The 20,077-nt window shown below is 37.4% G+C and overlaps 6 protein-coding genes across 6 annotated transcripts; 4 read left to right on the forward strand and 2 right to left on the reverse strand.

The window, feature by feature from the left end:
- Window positions 1-1,452: 1,452 nt before the first annotated feature.
- On the reverse strand, window positions 1,453-5,688 carry MONOS_714 (uncharacterized protein). Its single transcript, XM_067877443.1, has 6 exons — window positions 5,611-5,688; window positions 5,414-5,444; window positions 5,310-5,346; window positions 3,770-5,241; window positions 3,447-3,519; window positions 1,453-3,197 (listed from the first exon to the last, which is right to left on the reverse strand). Exons 1-6 carry the CDS (start codon window positions 5,662-5,664, stop codon window positions 1,778-1,780), a joined length of 3,087 nt encoding a protein of 1,028 aa, XP_067733292.1. The 5' UTR covers window positions 5,665-5,688; the 3' UTR covers window positions 1,453-1,777.
- Window positions 5,689-7,878: 2,190 nt separating this feature from the next.
- On the forward strand, window positions 7,879-8,487 carry MONOS_713 (uncharacterized protein; the record flags this gene model as incomplete). Its single annotated transcript, XM_067877432.1, has 1 exon — window positions 7,879-8,487. One exon carries the CDS (start codon window positions 7,879-7,881, stop codon window positions 8,485-8,487), a length of 609 nt encoding a protein of 202 aa, XP_067733293.1.
- Window positions 8,488-8,538: 51 nt separating this feature from the next.
- MONOS_712 (uncharacterized protein) lies at window positions 8,539-8,808 on the forward strand (the record flags this gene model as incomplete). Its single annotated transcript, XM_067877422.1, has 1 exon — window positions 8,539-8,808. The coding sequence occupies one exon, from the start codon at window positions 8,539-8,541 to the stop codon at window positions 8,806-8,808; it is 270 nt and encodes an 89-aa protein (XP_067733294.1).
- A 60-nt stretch (window positions 8,809-8,868) lies between these two features.
- On the forward strand, window positions 8,869-9,213 carry MONOS_711 (uncharacterized protein; the record flags this gene model as incomplete). Its single annotated transcript, XM_067877411.1, has 1 exon — window positions 8,869-9,213. One exon carries the CDS (start codon window positions 8,869-8,871, stop codon window positions 9,211-9,213), a length of 345 nt encoding a protein of 114 aa, XP_067733295.1.
- Window positions 9,214-10,237: 1,024 nt separating this feature from the next.
- On the reverse strand, window positions 10,238-12,719 carry MONOS_710 (putative E3 ubiquitin-protein ligase RNF11). Its single transcript, XM_067877400.1, has 2 exons — window positions 10,877-12,719; window positions 10,238-10,797 (listed from the first exon to the last, which is right to left on the reverse strand). Exon 1 carries the CDS (start codon window positions 12,663-12,665, stop codon window positions 10,938-10,940), a length of 1,728 nt encoding a protein of 575 aa, XP_067733296.1. The 5' UTR covers window positions 12,666-12,719; the 3' UTR covers window positions 10,238-10,797; window positions 10,877-10,937.
- Window positions 12,720-12,754: 35 nt separating this feature from the next.
- On the forward strand, window positions 12,755-20,077 carry MONOS_709 (uncharacterized protein). Its single transcript, XM_067877388.1, has 6 exons — window positions 12,755-12,879; window positions 12,941-13,228; window positions 13,309-13,415; window positions 13,530-14,253; window positions 14,404-14,536; window positions 14,661-20,077. The coding sequence occupies exons 1-6, from the start codon at window positions 12,781-12,783 to the stop codon at window positions 19,859-19,861; spliced, it is 6,552 nt and encodes a 2,183-aa protein (XP_067733297.1). The 5' UTR covers window positions 12,755-12,780; the 3' UTR covers window positions 19,862-20,077.

Below are 20,077 nucleotides of genomic sequence, written 5' to 3' on the forward strand. Positions count from 1 at the left end.
CATCATTATTACCATCTTCTTCTTCTTCTTTATTCAAATATATCAATAACATTTCACACAGCTTCTTCTTCCGCTTCTTCATTCACTTCACCTGAGAAAATTTCTTCACATTCTGCGTTGGCATCAGAGATAAAGATTAAAATGAAGAAACGAAGAAATTGATCGCTAGGAAATGTTCAAAAATTAATGAGAAGAAGAAGAATAAAAGAAGAGGCGAAAGAGAAAGAGAATGAGAATAAAGAGCGTGCTTTGAGAGGAGAATTGGAAAGGAAATGGAATTGAGAAGATGGAAGAGGGTTTTTGAATGAAAAGAAGAAGATGTTTGGATTTGAATTTTAAGTTGGAAGTTGAATTGGAAAAGAGAAAAAAGAGAGATCAAAACAAAGAAAAGTGTTTGGAAAGAAGAGGATTAATTTGAATAAAGAAATAACAAACAAGGCAAGATAATGAAATGCAGAAGAAATCAAAAATACTAAATTTGAGAGAAAATGGAAAATGAAGAAAAAAGCTTAAAAAAGAAAGAAAGAAAATAGAAGAGGGAAAGAAATTTTGTTGGGGAAAAAGGAGAGAAAAGGAAGAGTCAGCCCTCACACTCAGCGTCTTAAACTGTTCCTTCATTCCAGACTATTTTTGTTGGAATTGTTGAGCAGCATTGCTGAAAAGGTGATTGAATGATGTTGATGTCATTGAAGAACACATCATTCATTCTGCCAGTTGTGATGGAATTGCCACAAAAGACGGAAAAAGCGATGAATTCGAGCCCGTTCATCCAGAGAAATGACGCTTCAGAAAAAATTTCGACTCCTCCGTGTGTTGATGAAGTTGTCAATTAATTGTTTAATAATTGATAGTCCCTGACTGATAATTGATTTGGTTTCTCACTTGGTGGATCGCCAAGTGTGAAAGAACAAGCAGACTTTCCACCAGAATTTGTTATATGATTGCAGTTGGAAAACAGGAATTGTGCATTTTCTGGCGTGCTACCAATCCAAAAATACCATCCAGTTACGCTCCAACTTGTCATCAACAGACATCATCAAAGCTTTCAAAAAAAGTTCAGATTGAATTTGATTAATTGCAATTTACATAAGTTGCTCCTGCCTGACCAGATGAACAGTTCGTGAAATTGGATTTTGTGATGATTATTTTCAGTCAATTTCCAAAGCACAACATTCCACTGTAATCGCTGTTTGAACAATTGAAAATTCATTTGCAAATAATAATTCTATGCAGATAAATTGAACCACTCGATAAATCTTATCTCCATCAGTGGGAAATAAAAATCTCAAAATTATTTTCCTTGTTTTTCCTTCTTTCTTCGAGTATTATTTGTCTTTCTTTTTGCACAATAATGCTATTTTCAAAAGAATTCAGTTTACTCATATATTTTGAAAAGAAAGAAAGAATTCAAAGCCTCCAACCAAAAATCTATTCAGAAAGAAAGAATTGCGGTTTTTAATCTCATTTTTATATTAAAGAAAATTTTTCTTTTAAAAAATCCATAAAAGGAGTAATTGCAATTTCCCTTCTGTATGAACAGTAGAATTTGATTTCAAATAACAATCAAAAAAATATTTCAAAAAATATTGTTCAAAATGAATGACATTTCTTTGAGCTATTCAAACCAATTCATCTTTCAATGGTAAAAAAATAAAATAACACTTTTCAAACAATAAATACAACGAACAAATCCAATTTGAGTGCGTTCATATTCTCATCGTATTCATTTGCACAATTTTCAATATCAATTCCCAATAACATATTCAGTCAACTGATTCTATGTCAGAAAAGGAGAAAATGCACCAAATGATGATACAGTAACTCCAAATCCTTGTGTTGCGAATGCTTGTGCATATCCGCAAGAGCTCTGTCCGAATGGCTTTGTCACATCGGAGGGTCTGGCGAAAACGACAGGAGTGCTGTAAATGTTACGAGTGTGAAATGCACCAAACATATTTCCACCAGCTTTTTCAAGTTTTGGAGTTGTCCTTGACTGCAACAAATACAAAGGCAGAGTCTGACGCAACATTATGGCCTCAACCAGATCGCGCAATCCTGACTCCTCAATGATGTCATCCAGAATACCGAGAAGATGCGTTCCAGTGTCGTCTTCCTTCTCAATCTCTGGAATTTCTTCATCCATATTGACAGAAGGGTGGCATTGCGTCTGCGAGTATCCAAAATTACCATATGTGCATAATTCTGGCGGAAGGCAAATAATATTGTCCAAATCCGAGATATTTTCCCATATGGGCATTTGCGGGGCTCTCCACGGTTGGTCCTTATGTTCTTTTAAGAACGCATTCCTTTCAGCAAGCGCTTCGTTGAACGGGCCGACAATTTCGAGACGGTTCGTGCGAGAAGAAAGTGTAAAGGCAGTGCATTTTTCGCGAAGCATTTTGACTGTCAGAAGAAACGGTTTGTTCGATTCCATATTCCTCGACAACATCCTTTCAAGCAGCTGTGAGACGTACCCGATCTCAAAGATATACGGCAGCTCCTTCGTAACAGAAGTCAAAATTGCAGTCACCAGAAATTCGATAACAACTTGAGCAGATTCAAGCGATCGAGGGAGTAAAAGGCTGCTTTGAATGAACTCAATCGATATGGGGGCAGCAAGCGGAAATGGAGTTTTGATTCTCTCCATTAAACTGTGGAAAAACGGATCCAGAACTATTTTGTCTGCCAAGAATGGATAGTTTGTCACAATGCGGAACAAGCACATTGCGACGTAATTGAGGCGCTGCGACGATTGAGAAATGTGATATTTGAAAGGCATCATGCTGAAATTATACTTTTGAACGAAGGAAGAAACTATGTTAACTCCTGATGTTGATGAATCCATTAATACGCTAAAATCTTCATAACTAGCCGTCCTGTCGTATGAAAATCTTGCAAGCTCAAGCTCAATCCAGCTGGTATAATCGGATAAGCGGGGAAATGGTGAAAAAAGAAGACGTTTTTTCTTTCTTGAATCGTTGTTAGGAATGACTGGGTTTGCATATTTGCAGTATTCCTTCTCCTCTTTTCCCATGTCACTTTTCACAGCATCCTTCATTTCCTGTTCGACGTTGTCTAACTCTGTCAGCAGCTCGTCTTTGAGCATCGAAATCAAAGAGTTCGATAAACTTTGTGAAAACTTCGACAGAACACAAAGGCAAATCCAGGCGTGATGCTCGAATGCTCGATGCGGAAACCTGAAAAAATAATTATATGAAAGAAAGAACAATCATGCATAAATCAAAAGAGATTTGTTTTTGTCAATATTTATTTTATTTTTAATTTGATCATTCAGTTAAGAATACATGCAAAATACGTTTTAAAACAAGATATATAAGATAATAAGCGGGGAAGAACAAATAAATAATTGGGATATAAATGCCAACAAATCATATCCACAATTAAAATAATTTATTAAAAAAAGAAAAAGAAAAAGAAGTGCAAACTTTATTAAGCGTTTCAATGCAGGGGCAGCTTTCAAAACAATCGATTCATCAAAGGTAGTTTGAAAATTGTAAACTGTGCATGTGGCCATACAACATATTTATCATCAAGCACAATCAAAAAGGCAATAAAGCAAATTTCCATTCGCAGCATTTCATAATGACGGATAACGTTGCAATCAAGAAAGCCAATTACAAAAATTTCAGGGAAAAAAAAGGATATCAGGAAGAGGTGAAAATAGAATTTCAAAAAGCAATTTAGAAAAATAAATATTATTTTGATTAAAAGAATTAATACTGAACTTGAAATAAGAAATTATGCAAACAGTTCCTTGCAAAAGTGTTCATTATTTCAACCAAGACATTTCTGATACGTTGATATTTAGGCTGATAATCGCAATCTGTATATTTAACTTTTTCGAATTTAATATGTTGTTCATCGTCATTTTCGTCTGCTTCAACGTTTTCATCTTTTTCTTCATTTTCTCCTTTTCTCTTCTTTTCTGCGTTTAAATCCTCTTGCTTCATTCTTTCGTATTCTTCTTCTTCTCCTTCTTTCAACTCCAAACTTGCAAAAAGCACATTCAGCAAAGTTTCAATTTGGCAGGTTATATTCGCATTAAATCCGAAATCTTGGAGTGCAAACAACGCATCCAATCGCACAGAAATAGGGAAAATATCTAAATTTTGCATAGCAAAACCTGTTGTTGATAAATTGACTGTAGATGAAGAAGAAATTGGTGCAGATTCTGATGATGCTGTGTCTGTAGAAGCTTGTTCGGACTGTTTATTTTCTCTGCTTTTATCTTCCTTTTTTCTCGGTTGTTTTCTCTTTGTATTGCTCTCTTGTTTTTCAGACTGCTTCTTTTCTGCTTTTCCACTTCGAGTTTTAGTGTTTTTAGTTGCTTCTTCCGACTTTTTGGATCCCTTTTTCGACTTTTTTGTTTTTGGCTTTGCCTTTTTGTTGCCTTCTTCTTCATCTTCGATTTCTTCCTCTTCGTCGTATTCTTCTTCCTCTTCTGCTTCTGCTTTAACAATTTTTAAATCAGCATAACCGTAATATCTAAAATTCTTTTGCTTCTGCTCCTTTGCAATTCCTCTCTTCTTATTTCCCATGACGATCTCCATCAGAACAACCTGAAATCCATAGTTGAGCATATCACTATAGAAGTCATAAGTTGTGTTGCCAGACTCCGACTGGATAGCGAAGCGCATCAAACGCAGCGCATTAATTGCATCAGAAAGTCCATCTGCATTCTGACATCGAATGAGGATGTCATCCAATCCATCAAAAATATGCTGGCCAACCAGTTGAATTGCCTCACTGGCATCGTTCATTCTCACAATGTTCAGAAGGAGCTTTGACAAAACAGAAAGCGTCTCATCGTTTTCTGAAGAATGAATGCGTTCAACTATGGCAGGAATCAAGCTGCATTGGCTGACAATTTGCTTGAGCAATGGAGATGTTAGAAAATCAGATTTAGCAACAGTTTTGGTAAATGTACTTTTTCCTCCGTTAAGCCATTTTTGATATCTCTTAGCTTTTTGCTCTATATCTACATCTTTGAGCTTGCAGAATTCTTTGGAATAAGACAAAGGATTTGTCAATGTTTCCAGCACCATTCCATAAGTTCTAATAATTTCATCATCTCCAACCTTAAAGACATTGGATCCGTAGTCTAATAAATTGGTCAAAATATCGGAAGGAACCCTCTCCATTTTACCAATTAACTTCTTCAATAGCTCAACAGCTTCTTTCGAATGCGCTAAAAGATCATCCTGTTTAGGAGAACGCGAACTTTCAACAATGAAGAAATGCAATTCTCTCATAATAACAAAAAGTAATAATAATAATAGATTACATACTGTAGTTTTGAGCAAATCTCGCTTAATCTTTCAGTGACTTTTTAAAGCATTAGAAAGAGGATGAATTTGAAACGTTCTTAAAGAATCACAACAAATCATCAAACACTCATTTTTTTCTGGTTCAATTTCTCGATCCTACATATGTGCAAAATGTTATGTGCAATGCAAAATTTATAAAATTGTAACAAAAATTATATTTCGAAGATTTCAATTATTTAAAAAAAATGTGAATTATCAAAGCGCAACATAAATAAAGTAAAATGAACAAAGATGTTTCTTTTAAATATCAAATAAAGCAAACTTGACATATGGTAGCTCCTGTTACCAAACCCTGCCTTCTTGTTCGTCTTGTCATAAGTTCAAAAAATATTCATTACGTATCGATCAATTGATCATTATCACTTCTATCATAAAAAACAATATTCCATGAACAACATGCTCTTTTTGTGAACTGAATTCGATGCAATATAGAATTTTTCATAAAAAAATGAAACTTTTTTTTTTTTTTTGATAATTTTAAAAATAAAAAGGAAGTGACCAATGAAAAACTGGAACTCTATCGTTAATGGAATTAAATGAATAGGATCTTATTTTTGAAACAAAAGTAATTTCATGTTTCGCATTCCTATTTTTTGCAATGGTATCAATTTCATTTTTCAATTTCTTGTTCATTACAAAATGTTGTTTGTGTCAATAATGGTTTTAACTTTCAATAGCTTTGTTCTGTGGTATTTACTCAACAGCTATCGATAGTTATTTTTCAAATTTTTTCTCTGTTTCTCCCTCAATGAATTTAATGTTCTGTGGAATGCAGCAATGAATCTTCCTGTTCCGCAGAAATTTTCAAATAATATTCTCTATTTTCGGAGAAACACGGAGATAGGCAAGATGCTTCTTTAGGGGTACCTATTTATTTTATCATATATTTTGTTTTGAAATATTTAACTTTGATATTGTCAAAACACCTGAAATAAAGTTAACAAAAATGTGAATGATCATGCTGTTGTTTTTAATGAATTTTTGCATATGAAATGAACCATTAAATGGAAAAGTGATCAAAAAAGGTCAATTTCGGAAATTTCACTGTTTAATCTTCTTTCCATTCTGAAGCCGATCCACCATCTCCAACTTCATATTGAGATGTTTCTGAAGAAGACGAAGTTGAATCATCGTCAACATTAATATTCGGCAAAATATCATCTATGTCTGGAACATCATCTACACTTTTAATATACTTTTTTTTTCTTCTTTTTTATTATTAATTAGCAGATTATCTCATATTTCTATTACCATTTCATCAGTTTCATCAGTATCATCATGCTGAATTTTCAATTTCATTTCATTTCTGCTTTTTTTTCGAAATTACATCAGATCGAGATATATCCAATATGAACTGTTCAAAATTGTTATCCTTTCTATTGTTAATCTAAATTCGAGATAAATAATCAGGTAAAAAATTTTTATTTTTACCCCATGAGAAGGAAAAAATGGCCTCAAATGGCTCCAAAAACCTTCAATTTTGTTTGTACAAGCTTTAGAATCTGGATCGACATAATTACGCTTGTGACAAACAGTTTTGTGAATGTGACCGATTTCTTCAAGGAAATTGCATGCCTTCCACTCATCACTATGAATTTCTGTTCCTTTTAAAATATATTTTTCAATAATTGGAATCAATGTTCTTTTGCTTCTGTTTGGAACAATTTGAATTAGATTTTTTGCTTCCTCTTGATCGCTTCTTTTCTCAATGGCTCCAAAAATCCATATTTGTTTCTTCCTCCTCCCTCTTTTGTACTTCCTCCTCCTCCATATTGCCTCATCAATTTGAACAATAACTCCTTCACCACCAAGTGAAATATTTTGATTGTTGATTCGTTCTGTTGCAACTGTTCTTATTACACTCCCCCAATATCCTATTGAAGATTTCGAAACATCTGTGATCAGTTTGATTTGAGTAACTGATAAACCAATCCATAACATCAAAATAATAAGAAGAATTAGGTTCAATTACAGATGAGATCCGAAAAAAACTGTGTTCTTTAATGCTGAACGTTTGATTGAGCACTTTATGCATTCGAAAAATTTGACATATGTTGATTTTTTACATAAGATCATATTTCGAGCGCATTTTGGACAAGTTGCATTTTGATTATTCATCACTTTCTCGTAGAACCATTTCCAGGTTGAATGAAAGTCTTAAAATATTCGAAACATTGATGAAATAGATTCATTTTTGCATTTATCTTGTTCGATCATGAAAAATGATGGATCACTATTGTATTATTTATTCATTTTTTATAAATTTTATGTGATTTAAAAAACACTTTTTATAATATTATTATGAATACGAATTTATTCGTAAAACGAATGAAAAAGACTGGAATCTCAATAAAGCGTTATTCATAAAGATAATTGTGTTCCCTTAAAGCAGCCCTTTGCCCGGAGATATATTATTCAATTGGTTCACTCAAAAAAATTTCATTCTCAAAATCATGGGTAATTATTTTTGAAATTATGCTTTTTTCATTAAATATTTCCGGTTTGTCAATTTTGTTAAAACCTGAGTGACATGACAAATCATAAAAAACGATGTCAGTCAGCAACAAATCAAAATCGAGGGACACTTCGTGTTGGAACCAACATCTTGGTGTATGATTCAATTGCTGTGTTTGAGATGAACAATTATCAAATCAATTTCGAACATATTGACATTGAATATCCTGATGCTATTGAAGGAGATGCACTTAATATTGTATATGGCTCTTTTTATTTGAAAATGACTGATGTTTTGTTCAGGCCCTGGTACACGGGCTTAAAAGGAGAGAATGCACTTGGCGGAGAAGGAAAGCCTTTTCCATACACGCTGATTACTTATGAGGAAGGAACTGGCGAAATCATCCAGTTGACTGTTCAAGGAAGAAATGGAAATATTACAAGAAACAGTCAAAACAACAACCAAATTCATAACAATAAATACTTTGAGAACATGGATGAAATGGAATCAAATTCTGGTTCAGAATTCAAAATTAATGAGGAAGATAATCCGTTGTGTTCGTGGGATTCTGGGCTTGTATTCCTTCGAGGATCTTTCCACACAAGCTTCGATGACAGCACATTTTCTGATATCAGTGAGGGGGCTATTCTATCTTCTTCAACTGCTCTGAGCATTACGAATTGAAGTTTTATGAATAATCATCCGATTGGAGAGAATTGGGAGAAGTATTCTTCAATGAGGCACAACATCAGAATCTACTCAAAATCAGAGTTTAATTGGGCTTCTATCCACTCTTTGGCACCAGGAAGCGATGGATTGGACGAAAGGCCGTTTGGAATGGTTACCGAAATAAAGCCAATTGGAGCAGCTGCTGAGAACATGAATTCTTATTTCTTTTCGTCTATTTTGAAGAACGTGACAATTGAGAAAGAGAACAAGAGCAATTTGAATGCAATGCAAAGTAAAGAAGGTGCTGAGAAGGAAGTCGAAGCAATTATTCGTTGAAGCTTTTTGTTTCCTTGTGGACTTTCATTTGAAGCATCCAAAAAAAAGAAAGGACAAGGAATGGAATGGAACGACTGCTCAATTTCGGAGTATGTGAATGAGACCGAAATAAGAGTGAAGATTCCGCAGTCAATTTTTGATGTGGACGAGTACACATCTGTGATATGCCGCTTGTCTTATCCGAGTGGAGTGATAGAAGGAGAAAAGAGATACTCTCAAAATCTTGTTTTGGAACATCAGAAGAAAGAGGATCCAAAAACATTAACATCCACTCAACTGATAATTATAATTGCATCGTCATGTGCATTTTCAATAATTGTTGTTGTTGCGATTATAGTGACTGCTGTTTGCATAGTCAAAAGGAAAAAGCGAAGACAATACAAGCCAATCAACGATACTAAATAGATGAGCGGATTGTGGCACAATTTTTCAAATCAGCATTTTTGATTCACAAAAATAACTTATGGAAAAATAACCGTGGCATGATGTATAGTCATTGAATGTTTATTGATTTTATTTTTGTAATTTGTCGATGAGATTGCATTGATTTGTTGTTATTTTGAAGATAAGCACCTGCAACATTCTTTTTCTCTTTAACATTTTTATTGAATAATGGTTTTTTTCGATTTCAAGAAAATTACGTAATATTGCAAATTAATTTGCAAAAAGAGTTTTGTTTTGAATTTGAAGAGTGATTTATGTCAAATTTAATATAACATTTGTTTTTTTTAAAAAAGGAAATTCCATATTTTTTTGTATTTTTTCATAATTGTCATTTGAGAAATTATATTTTTTGTGATGATTTTCACAGAAATGCGAATAACATTCAAATGCAACTTCAAAAACCGTACATCGCCTAAAACACAAAACAAGATCGATTTCACAATAACTACAAGAGGAATAATTCTGAAAATTTTCCTCAAAAGATATCTCATCAATGTAAACTCATTTGATTTACAAAACTTTCAAAATAGCTTCATATGTGCTCAGAAAAAAAAATATCGAAACCTCAGAAAAAGAGGTTTTTGAGTTTCTCCGAGATTTTTATAAAAATTTTCTCTGAGCATAAACGAGGAAGTTTTGAAAGTCTCGTTTATCAGTTGAGTTCGTATTGATGAGATATATCTTGAGGAAAATTGTCAGAATTATTCCTCTTGCGGTTTTTGAGAAATCGATCTTGTCCTGTGTTTTCGGAGATGTACTGTATTTTAAGCGATATCTGTATATTTTACGAAATACTTACTGAAACAATTTAAATAACATCTTGGTAGTAATTTTATATAACTGTAATATCTATAAGAGCAAGTGTTTGCTTTCGTTTAATGTTCTTGCATTTGATGAAAAAATTTTGTTTTAGTTGTCCCATTTGAAATAATTTTTCAAAAATGACAGATTTTCATTCCATTGGAAAGAGCTATTTGTGGAAAATAAAATTTAACCAAAATTGTTTATATCATGGAAAAAATAGGTTGAATGTGTAAAAGATGAATTGAATCGTGTTATTAAAATAGAAAAATTCATCAAAAGTCGGATTTTCTTAAATAAAAATTATTTATTTCAAAAAAAAGACAACGCTGCTGTTAAAAATTCGGATATGAATCGATGTCATATATACTAATATATAACTATGCAATTTGCTGAAAATTAATATTGAATATTTGTTGAGATTTTTTATTTTTAAATTTTGTTCGGATGAAAAATTTTCTGGATTAAAAAACCACCCTATATAAATAAAAGAAAATTCATAAAAAAATTTCCTCCAATTTAAATAAATAACTTCAAGGACATATCCACATTAGTAAAAATTAATTTGAAATAACAAAACATAAAACAAATAATCTTTATGATTTTCATAATAAACGTAAAAGAAGCATATCAATGCACCCCCCAAGCTGCATTGGTGCATTACATACTTGCCATTTTCCGTGTTTATAAATTCCTTTTTTAATTGATGATGATCATCTAATTTCCAGTTATAATTATGCTTTTCTAAAAATACAATCAAACAATTATGTTTTAAATCTATCGTGAAAAAAAAAAAAAAAAAAAAAAAAGAAATATGACATACCAAAAAAGAAATATGAACAATATTCATTAAGACATTTGTAATTATAAGACCATAGCGATGATTATTGTGTAAGGTCAACATGCTGCTTACAGATGGGACATGAAAATTTCATGTTCAGCCATTCCTTGATGCACTCTGAATGGAACAGATGAATGCACGGCAGCGCCATTATCTCGTCCCCTTCTTCAAACGGAATAAGACATATTTGACATGAGTTGTCACTCACTTCGTCTTCATCCGACGCAGCTGGCGACGATGCTTTCACTTGCTGATTTTCCTGTGATGCATTTGCCGGCGTGGCAGAAGTCGCCACTGCTGATCCGTCTGTGGGAGCTGGCGAGGCAGAGGCAGAAGGCGTCGGTGTGTGGTGCTCGTGGAATATCCACCGAGGAAGCCGATCAATGTCAGCAGCTGCTCCACCGACGCATGGCTCTTTCGCTCTGCCACAATCATCATCTTCTTTCTCTTCCTTTTTCTCCTCTTTTTTTTCCTCTTTCTTTTCTGCTTTTCTTTCCCTTTCCTCTTCATAATTTTCTTCTTCATCATCTTCCTCTTCCTCTGCCTCATCATCATCATCCAAATGTATTTCAAAGATTCGATCAAGTCTGCGCCGACTTCTCCCTTCTGCAATGGCTCCTCTCAGCCTCATCTGCTCTTTTCGCTTCTCCATTATCCTCTCCTCAAATTTCTTCCGCATCGCTTCAAAGGCCGCCATCCTTTCTTTCCTTCTCGCTTCAATTCGTGCGTCTCTTTTAGGATCCGGTGAACGAGGTTCTCTTCGCGTGTGTCGCATATGCCCTCCCCTTCGAAATCTCCCTCTCACTCTTCCTCCTCTCCATCCTCCTGCTCCTCCTTCACCGTCTTCTCCTCCCCCTCCTTCTAAATCTTTGTAATCATCTACCAAATCAACCATGTCATCGTGCGCCTTTTTGAAGAGCTGTTCCATTCCCATTGGACGCTCATGCTCTTCCCCAAACATTGGCCTTGCTCCTCCAATCTTTCCCGCATATATTCCTGGAGTTCCTCTCATTCTTTCTCTTCCCCTCATTTGAGCTCTTCCAACGATCATTCCTCTCAAGCTTCCTCCTTCGCCTCTGCCTCTCCTTTCGCCTCTCCAACCTCCTCCCCTAAATTCCCCTCTTCCGCTTCTTCCACCCCATACACTCTGCTCTCCTCTCCCACTCCCTCTTCCGCTCCCTCTTCCGCTTCCGCTTCCTCTCCATCTAGAACATTCCCCTCTTCTTCCTTCTTTCATTTCCCCCTGTTCTTCTTCATCTTCATTATCTCCTTTTTTACCTTCCTCTTCCCATTTCTTTTCATCTTTCCATCCCTCTTTTTCTTTCCAGTCCTCTCCGTCCTTCCATTCCCCCTTTTCCTTCCATTCACTTCTGTCCTTCCAATCACCATGTCTTCCCTCTTTCCAATTTCCGTCTTCCTTCCTATCGCTTCCTTCTCTTTCAGTGTGTTCTTTCCAACCACCATGAAACCCCCGTCCTCTCCATCCTCTGTGTGTGCTTCGCCCTCGCCATTCGCCGTGCTCTCCTCTATGATGCGCAAAACCTGTTTTTCTTCCCCAACCTTCCCTATTCTCAGCGCTTTTTTCTTTATCATCTGATTTATTAACCCCATTTTCAGTGTTTGATTCATTTCGCTCTTTAGATAAACTTGCATAATCCAAACCATGAGGAAAGTGATGCATTCCTCTGAATCCATGGGTTCCATCCCTTCTCATACGATCACGGAAAATATCACTTGTTTCGTTTCCTTCCTTAACATTAGCTTCCTCCATTTATTAGTTGATGAATTATTTTTAGAAATGATCACAACCTTTAAAATTTTTATTATTCCTCTTTGATCGAAATTCCCTTTCATAGCACTTCACAAGTTAATTATTGGAATTAAAAATGAAAAAATCAAATGAAAATACCGAAGAATCGGATATTTTTGATGTTGGATCTCTTTTCAATATAAGTTTGACATCTGGACGAACGGGAAAATTAACTGTATGCACAAACAATCCAGATGAACAACTTTGAATATATTAATTTTTTCATCATATTAAAGTCTCCTTCTCAACGCAACTCACGTGTTATAGCTATGTCTTTAAAGGCTCCAGAAGTTGAGGATATTGGGCATCGTCGTGCACCAATGGATTTTGTATGTCTTGTTGATACATCAAAATCAATGGCAGGAGGATTTTCGCTACCTGGAAAAAATAAACTCGCGCAAGTTATGAGTTGTTTTCAGCATTTAATAACGTATCTAGGAGAACAAGATAGATTTTCAGTCTATCTTTTTGCATTGGAAACTAAAAAGTTATTTAGTCTTGTCAACATGGATTCTTTAAATAGAGTTTGCTCAATTTGAGATTTATTGTAGGACTTTGATTAATTTTGCTAAATTATTTTTTTCATTTGTTCATTTTAATCTAGTGGAGTGTTTCTGCAACTCTGTCACGGCATTGCTCGCAACCTGACGGTGGGACAAACATGCTAAAAGCAGTAGAGGTTGCACTTACTGAACTTTCATCACATGAAAGGTTAGAATTTAGTTTATTTATGCAATAATTATGTTGAAATAATGATGTTTTTTGAATGAAAAAATAATAATCGAAACAAAATATGTATATCTTAATGATGAATAAAACTCATAGAACCGAGAATTGCGAAGGACGAGCAGCGTCAATATGGCTTTTTTCAGATGGAATGGACATGGTGGCGCGTGAGGCATGGGACAACGATCTGCAACGCCCAACAGGAACACTATCTGATGAAGCACTAAGCAGAAAAATCAAACAACTGATAATGTCATTCGAAGGAAAGATAAAAGGTGGTTTTTCGATCAACACATTCGGCTTTGGAGATCAAAACGACGACTTTCTGCTGAGCAAGCTTGCTGAACACGGGCACGGAACGTACTACTTTGTGGAAGGAACAGAGCGCCTGAAGCAGCAGGAGTCGTTTATCAGGTGCTTTGCGGACTGCCTCAACCGAAAGCTCACGCTGATTGCGCAGAGTGTCAAAGCGGAGCTGCAAGTGGGCGACGGAGCGCGAGTGGTGCGGCAGATTGGGCCGTGTGAAGACGAGCGGGCGGAAGTGGCTGATTTGGGGGATGTTTACCACGAGATGGTGTCGAATGTGATGTGGGACGTGACAAAAGTGGAGAAGAAGAAGAAGAAGAAGGGCGTGCTGTCTGGGAAGTGGGCGGTGAAAGGGGAGGAGAAAGAAAGAGAAGATGAAGATGATATGAAGGACTGTGAAGACTACGACGAGAACAAGCTGTATGTGGCTGTGGAGGTTGTGTATGTGAACTTGCTGGAAGGAGGGAAAAAACAAAGACAGACGCAGTCACTTATGGTTGACTGGAGAGACGAAACAGTTTGCGATTGTTGCTTTTATTTGTTTTTGCTTTTTATTTTTATTTTATTTTTCTCTATATATTTAAAATATCCTTATAATAATGATTATTGTTGCTTAATCAATTAATAAATAAAAATTTATCATTTAATTATCTCTTCTTCATTTTAGTTATTGCCATCTGATTTGCTTGCAGAGTATCATTTGACACTTCGAGTGCTGGCTGAAATAAGAGAAATGCGATCAAAAACACGAAGTGCATTTCCCTCAACTTCCACTCACCGCTCAGAAATATTGGGAGGATGTGTGCTTTCCATTGAAATGATTATTTGATTATTTAATTTTTAAATGTATTTTATTTTATCTAATCAATTCTAATGCAAAAAATATGTATTTATAATTATATATATATTTCATTTCGTTTCTAGTCTCCTCACTCCGCACCCGCTCCTTCGCAAACGCCACGAAAGCACTCCAGCGGCGCACCCAGGCCACTCAACAGCAGATGATGAGAGAGTTCAACAAGATGGACTTGACAAACATTCCAGACGTTCGCCCTTTCGCAGCCGGCAGCGACCAAACAGGAAGATTCAACGGAATGGGGAGGTCTGCGGAATTTGTGGCAGCAGTCGAGGAAGAGATGGGGGGAATACTGAAAGCGTATGTGGGAGAGCAGAGCCTGCGAGTGAGAGGGGCGCTGCTGGAGCGGGAGAGGGAGATGAAGAAGGAGTGGAGGGAGATGCTGGCACAGTTTGAGAACGAAGGAAGGCGGATTTTTGACTCGGTGCTGGTGGGCGGGATGGCGCAGGTGCTGGATGAGATCACAGAGATGAGGAACAGAGGAAGGAGCGTGATGCGGGAGATTGAGATGATTGCAGCAGAAATGAGAGACAGGAAAGAGCGGATGAGAGAGATGGAGGAGGAGATGAAGATGAAGCTGGGGTTGTTTGAAAGAAATGAAAGAGGAGAAGGGAAAATGGGGAACAGAGCAATTTGCAGCGGGACGATAGCAAAAGGAGCGCTTCGGCAGATGCAGGCAGATGAATGGGCTGATGAGGATGGAGAAATACGGAGAAATTCTGCCACTGTCAATGCAACATCTGCTTCATCTGCTTCATCAATGCACAATCGTAGCAATCTTTCCATGGAAACCTCACAAAAACTCGGTCAAACAACGCATTCACAATTGAATGAAGGAAACGAGAACAACATTTGTGATTCAGATTATTATGAGCCGAAAAGAGAGGGAGAGCAGTCAGAACAGCAGGATCATCCAGAAGTGCTCTCAGAACAAGAAACATCTCCTTTGAATCAGAATCTGAATAGCTCATCCACTTCACAGAAGAAACAGAACTTGATGGAGATGTCTTCAAAAGAAGACACATTTGCTGATGAAGCATATCCTTATTCATCATCACCATCCTCCTCCTCCTCCTCATCATCATCTTCATCGTCAACCTATTCTCCCTTAAATACTTATCCATTTCACCAAACCATTTCATCATCATCATCTCAATCAAATAATTCCTCATCCTTCCCCTTTTCCTCTTCCTCTTCTGATGCTGCCTCATCATTTTCATCCACTGCACCAGCCACATCATCATCATCACCATCATCATCACCATCACCATCATCATCATCATCATCTTCTTCTTCTTCTCCTCTTCCCCTCAACACATCCTCTCTCACCCAAACCCTCTCCTCGCTCAATCCAGGCACCTCTGACCAGCCCACTCCTCTTCTCCACTATGCCCTCTCGCTCGCTGCTGACCACCTCGACCACACACACCGGAGTGCCTACACAGCACGCGTGAAGGAGCTGAAGCAGCGGATGGAGCAGCAGCACAGCCTGTCGCTGAGAGAAAGCAGCGAGAAAGAAGAGCAGCTTCTGATGCGGATGGAGGAAAGAGAGCAGAAGGAGAGGATGCTGAGGGAGATGAACGAGGAGAGGAAGAGGCTGTTTGCGGGGCTGAAAGGGAGAGTGCTGGAGGAAGAGGCAGAAAGAATGAGGGAGTTTGAGGAAGAGAGGAAAGAATTGAAGAAGAGAGAGGAAGAAAGAGAGCAGATGGCTGAGCAGATGCTGATGAAGGAGGAGGAAGACATTATGAGGCTGATGAAAGAAAGAGAAGAGGCGAAGCAAAGGAGGATTCAGAGACGGTTGAAGCGGATGAAATATCAGCAAGTTGCAGCTGAAGTCGATGGACAAACAGAAAATGGGAAGGAAAATGGAGAAAAACAGAATAAGAAGACGGCAAAGAACACAAATGCAAGAAAGCAGCCACGGAGCTATCAGCAGTTTAAACAAAGAAAAGCAGCAAAGAAGAATTTGAAACAAAAGAAAAACACACAAAATGGGAATGAAAACCAAGAAAATCCACTTCAAAGCAGTGGATGTGTTGCAATTGAAACAGAAAATGAGAGAGACTTTAACGACGAACAAATGAAAGGGTCTTCATCTACTCCTTCAAAAAAGTCCCGCTCATCGAGTTCTTCATCTTCATCTGCTTCAGCATCAGCATCTTCTTCATCTCCTTCTTCATCTCCTTTGTCTCAATCTTCCAGTTCATCTTCATCAAACTCCTCAAACAACATATCACCCAGCACCGCACTTCAAACACCCAATTCATCTCGATTGGTTAAACCACTTCATTCTCAACCCACTTCATCATCAATATCACCATTTTCTTCTTCTTCTTCTTCTTCTTCTTCTTCTTCTTCTTCTTCTTCTTCTTCTTCTCAGGATCATTCAAATAATGCTTTGTCTGATGAAGACAATGATTCTTCGTTGAAAGATAATATGAACAACAACAACAACAATGATGATGATGAATATAATGATAACAACAACGAACAATGTGAACAATCAAAAGAAATGGAAGACGGAGAAATAAAAGGAAACAATGAAATTCAACTTAAAGAAGGGGATCTCTTATCATCGCCAAGACTGCAATCGACTTCACTTCAGCAGAAAAGAAGAAAAGCTCGTGAAATGCAGATGCTCAAGCAAGCACAGATGGCACAGAAGGACAACTTGGAATCTTCAAATAAAGAACTTAACTCTGATTCAAATAATCAAAACAACGATGAAGTTAGCAATAAAGAAGACAGTTCAATGAACGGAAATGAAGGAATTTCAAACAGAAACAATGGAATAGTTGCAGACGATGAATCAGCTGATGAATCGATTGTCTTTGGAGAAAGCGAAGGAATTGGACTGAATGAAAGAGAGCTCATTTTGGCTGCTCAGCTGATGGACGAGTCAGCGGAAGCACGAGAGAAGCAGAATGCGAGTGAGACAGAGCAATTTGGAGAAGGGAAAACACCAAAGTCTTGGAAGACGAAAAGCAGAATAAGAAAAAGAGACAAGGGAGTGTTGAGAGATAGAGAGGAGAAAGACGAGGAAGGAGTGGTGCAACTAGATGAAAGCGAAGACGATATGGAAGAGAACGAAAGCGAAAGCACGCCTTTGCTGATGAAACACCAGAAACTTAGCAGCGGCACAGGAAAGCTTGAAGTGCAGAGTGGATATCGTGAGGATGCAGCTGAAGCAGAAACAGTTTATAAAAAGGGGGCTAAAAGACAAAAGATTATTGTCGACACAAAAATGTCTCAGTTGCAGAAAGAAGCAGATGCTAAAGAGGAAGAAGATGATGATGACGAAGACGAAGATATTGACGATATAAATGTATTTAACTCTCTTCCAGAATTAGAGAGAAAATCCAGCTTGTCGAAAAAAGAGAGAGAAATGCTGAGAAGAGGAGCTGGAAAAGGCGGGCTGCCTTCTGAAACAGAAGGAGAAATGACAGATGAAGAATATCTCAAGCAAGCAGCAGGATTTGATGACGATGATGACGATTCTGTTTTGATGGAATCAACAGCTGAAGAAGAGGATGAGGAGCCTTATGACAAGGAACAAAACAAAAGCAGGAATGCACAAGCGGATGATGACTCTCAAACAACGGGTGTGTTCCGCTTCTGGCGAAAGAACGTGACACAGTCCACTTTGGGCACAGTTCTGTGTGTTATCTTCAGTGTTGTGTTTCTTCTCTTCTTCATCGCAGGAGTGGTTGTATTCTTTGGCCTTCTCTTTGGAGGATCGCTTCTCTCCTTCTCTGGCGTCATTCACCCGGCTGGCAATGCTGGGCTTGCTGTTGGCCCTGCTGTTGAATGGAGCAGTGCAAGCAGTGTTGCGGCTGCAGCTTTAAGCGGAATTTCGCTGCCTTTCATTTCATCTTCGTCACATCATCGTAGTAATGATTCACATCATTCATATCAGAACTCCACAAACACTTATTTTGAAGCAACAAATTCAAGGAAAGGCAAACCTTTTAAATCTTCCAGGTCTTCTTCGTCGCACAACATGCTTGAAGTGACTGACTCTGCAGTTTATGCGCACACTCTTTATGCCTCTTTTATAAGTGCAGATCTTTTATCAGCAAAGTCGCAAACATTTGGAAACAAGATTGTTGTTGGCAATTTGTCTTTTGATGGAGAAAATCAAACAATAACAGGTTTGAACTCCACCATTCCATTGCATTTGAGAACAGATGGTACAACACAAGTCATATCTCCTCATACAGTTATTAGTGATCCATCTTCTACGAACTTGCAAAGCGTAACCCAGTTATTCACTGTGGATGGGACGATGTCGGTGAGGGGGAATGCGACGTTTGGGGAGAGTGTGGAGGCGAAGGATGTGCGGGCATACAACTCGACTGTGCTGCGGGGGAGTGTGCGGGTGGAAGGGGAGACGCACTTTGTGGGGAAGACAGTTGCCGAGGGGGATGTTGCAGTGGAAGGAGTGCTGAGTGGGAAAGATGGGACATTCAGTGGGGATGTGAGTGTGGCAGGGGAGGCGAAGCTGAAGAAAGTGCGAGTGGAGGCCGGGGCGAGTGTGGAAGGAGGGTGTGTTGTTGGAGGGCAGAGTGGGGAGGAAGCGCTGAGAGTGAAAGGGAAGAGTGTGCTTGAAGGGGGGAGTGAGGTTGGAGAGTGTGGAGGGAGTGGAGGAAGTGTCGGGAGTGGGCTGAGGGTGTGTGGGCGGAGCAATCTTGACTCTGAAGTTGTGATTGGGAATGAAACAACAACAGCAGCAGCAACAGGAACAGGAACAGGAAACAGTGACACAACACTTCTTGTTGTCAACGGGAAGGCTCAATTTAATGGTGATGCAACATTTGGCAATCATATTGTGTCTTCCCAGCCAGTTATTCATTCCATTCAATCAGAAAGAACACTCAATTTGATTCCATCTTTGATTGTGACAGTGATCAATGAAGGACAAGAAATGCATTTTGAGATTCATAATCTTCCAGACGAGTTCTCTTTATTTGTAGACGACATCATTTTCCAGTCAATCAGTCTGTTTCGCAACTACATTCGCTTCACAAGAACAGCAGGAAATGATCCTCAAGCCAATTCCACTGCAACAGATACAGCTTTTCGATGGAACTGGAGCAATCACATTCTTACTCTGTCATTTACAAGCACTGCGCAAAGATTTATAAGAGCATCCCTTTCTTCATTTGAAGCTGTGGATGCTGTGAAAGTTGTCCTGCGTTCAGAAACATCTGTTTCGAAGACTAATGGAAATGATGAAGATAATAGCACCATTATATACAGACACTTATAACAAAGGATTCATTATTTTTGATGGATTTTTTGATGACTTATATTTATTTCTTTTCGTGTTAGAAAAATATTATATTCATAGCAATTCATCTTTTTGTTTTAAATGCGAAAGTTTTTATCTTTTTGTTTCGTATTGTTCATTTATGTGTGGTTTTATTAGCAATAATATTTACGTGTATTTTTAAGTTGAAAATATATTCGTTTTTTTAAAAAAAAA

Source organism: Monocercomonoides exilis, assembly GCF_001643675.1.
Source record: "Monocercomonoides exilis strain PA203 chromosome Unknown scaffold7-2047599, whole genome shotgun sequence".
Taxonomy (NCBI): Eukaryota; Preaxostyla; order Oxymonadida; family Polymastigidae; genus Monocercomonoides; species Monocercomonoides exilis.